The following is a 2,604-nucleotide window of genomic DNA, read 5'->3' on the forward strand; positions in this document are numbered from 1 at the left end:
ACTATCTGATAGTCTAAATGAGATTTTAGATGTATAGCATGGTTTTGGTGTGATTTCTTTACGTAAAGGATATCACAGAAGAAGTTCCGGAGAATAATTATCCACGGAATAACACTCTTATCTTCACGCGGGCGAATTATTCTGTGACAAAAACTTCGAAGATTGTTGTCACACAATAACTCGTTCGCCTCTTCGAAATTTTTCAGTAATTGGCGTTGTTTCCCTTACTTTATTCGCCTTGAAATCCCCTAAAACTTTGCAAGGAATAAAAAGAATTGTTTCTTTGCTAAAGATCTGGTCTTGAAAGCCGAGCTTCTCAAAAATATCTGACTGATGACACCAGTCTTCACGCTGTTGTTGTCACATAATAACTCGCTGGCCTCTTTGAAGTTTTTCAGTAATTGGCGATGTTTACCTTACTTTATTCGCCTTGAAATCCCCTAAAACTTTGCAAGGAATAAAAAAAATTGTTTCTTTGCTAAAGATCTGGGCTTGAAAGCCGAGTTTCTCAAAAAAATCTGACCGATTGACACGAGTCTTCACGCTGTTGTTGACAATAACTTGCTCGCCTCTTTGAAGTTTTTCAGTAATTGGCGATGTTTACCTTACTTTATTCGCCTTGAAATCCCCTAAAACTTTGCTAGGAATAAAAATAATTGTTTCTTTGCTAAAGATCTGGACTTGAAAGCCGAGTTTCTCAAAAAAATCTGACCGATTGACACGAGTCTTCACGCTGTTGTTGACAATAACTTGCTCGCCTCTTTGAAGTTTTTCAGTAATTGGCGATGTTTACCTTACTTTATTCGCCTTGAAATCCCCTAAAACTTTGCTAGGAATAAAAATAATTGTTTCTTTGCTAAAGATCTGGGCTTGAAAGCCGAGTTTCGCAAAAAAATCTGACCGATTGACACGAGTCTTCACGCTGTTGTTGTCACACAATAACTCGCTGGCCTCTTTGAAGTTTTTCAGTAATTGGCGATGTTTACCTTACTTTATTCGCCTTGAAATCCCCTAAAACTTTGCTAGGAATAAAAATAATTGTTTCTTTGCTAAAGATCTGGGCTTGAAAGCCGAGTTTCTCAAAAAAATCTGACCGATTGACACGAGTCTTCACGCTGTTGTTGACAATAACTTGCTCGCCTCTTTGAAGTTTTTCAGTAATTGGCGATGTTTACCTTACTTTATTCGCCTTGAAATCCCCTAAAACTTTGCTAGGAATAAAAATAATTGTTTCTTTGCTAAAGATCTGGGCTTGAAAGCCGAGTTTCTCAAAAAAATCTGACCGATTGACACGAGTTCTGAGGTCAAACAATAACAACTTGTTTTATAAAAATGTTTGCTGTATCTTAAATGGGAAAGTAGTTGGAAAAGTGATTAGGTGAGTGAGCAATGTCTTACTTTGCCTAGTAAGCTATTCTCTTCTATGAGGTGAGCCAAGACGTCTTTTGGTGATTCCGCGATCTCCTCCGGTTTCACTCCCAGCTTAATCCACGTCTCCGCTCGCATCTCTTTCCGTTTCGTCGTGCTTTTGACGTGTTGCGTCTTTCTCCAAAACCGCCTGATGCTTTCGGCCAACGCTTTTCCTACGCGCTCTCCAGCAGATTCTGTCAATCGATAGCCAAGAGGCAGAATACTTAATTGCAGAAGCGCAAACACTGTGTTCGGCTGTCCACAAACTTCTCTCCATCTCCAAAGAGCTTCGCCATTCAGTTGAAATTGAAATATGCCATTGCTTTCATTGACGAACGGAGGTACTATGTTGATCAGCAGGGGATGGATCGGGGTTTCGAAGAGCTCTGAAAAGAGCTCCCGATCACTTACGATTTCGCTTTCCATGTTCATTGAGCAACAGGTTTTCGAATGAATCAGCTGCGCCGACAGCATACTTTTGAAATTCGCGGTAATGAATATTTCAGTTACAGTCAAGTGGTTTTCTTGAATGGGTATTGTTTAGTTTTGACAGCCATTGTTATACAGACGTGTGCTTAAGACAATAGCTCTTCCATCGAAGACGCGCCATTTTCAAATGCAACTCCAACAAGTTTTCAAACTCAAAAAGCTACAGGTTCCTGTGGACCGATTTTCAAATTTGAAACGGGTTTTGTTTCAGTAAAAAGCCATCTTTCATTTGCCGTGCGTGAAAATTAGGAAGGCCGGTTTAGATGGTCTGAAAATTGCTTCTGAAAACGGTCCCCATACAAAATATGGCCAATTTTTGCCCATTTTCAAGAGCAAAAAGCTACTCCTTATACCTCATATATCAACTTACTTAACGGCTTAAATTGAAGATTCAACCTTCTTCTTCAAAAAGCCGCGCGTGAAAGTTGAAGTTTTAACTCCTGGAAACCAGAACAGTAAGTTTTATCAACGCTATTGGGCCAATTTGGACCCTTTCTTCTCTTAATCAGGGCATTTCACGACACGCAAACATTCAAATTTGCCGCTTCGCCGGTCATGAATAATTAATAATGTCCAGGCATTCTACCCGATGGTCAAGCTTTCCAGTTTTTACAGTGTCAATTCCTCTTTCGAAATGACAGAATTTTAGGTGTTTCGCTGTATTACCAGGTAGCAAATTTGCGGATTGAAAAAGTGTGCATAACT

The 2,604-nt window shown here is 39.6% G+C and overlaps 1 protein-coding gene across 1 annotated transcript; it reads right to left on the reverse strand.

Annotated features, from left to right (window-relative positions):
• Positions 1-1,374: 1,374 nt before the first annotated feature.
• Positions 1,375-2,035, reverse strand: LOC149108925 (uncharacterized). The gene has a single exon (XM_089294567.1). It carries the CDS (start codon positions 1,882-1,884, stop codon positions 1,375-1,377), a length of 510 nt encoding a protein of 169 aa, XP_089150693.1. The 5' UTR covers positions 1,885-2,035.
• Positions 2,036-2,604: the final 569 nt, after the last annotated feature.

This window comes from Orbicella faveolata, unplaced genomic scaffold (genome assembly GCF_042242905.1).
Source record: "Orbicella faveolata isolate gen_17 unplaced genomic scaffold, um_ofav_v1 contig_25, whole genome shotgun sequence".
In the NCBI taxonomy this organism is placed as follows: domain Eukaryota; kingdom Metazoa; phylum Cnidaria; class Anthozoa; order Scleractinia; family Merulinidae; genus Orbicella; species Orbicella faveolata.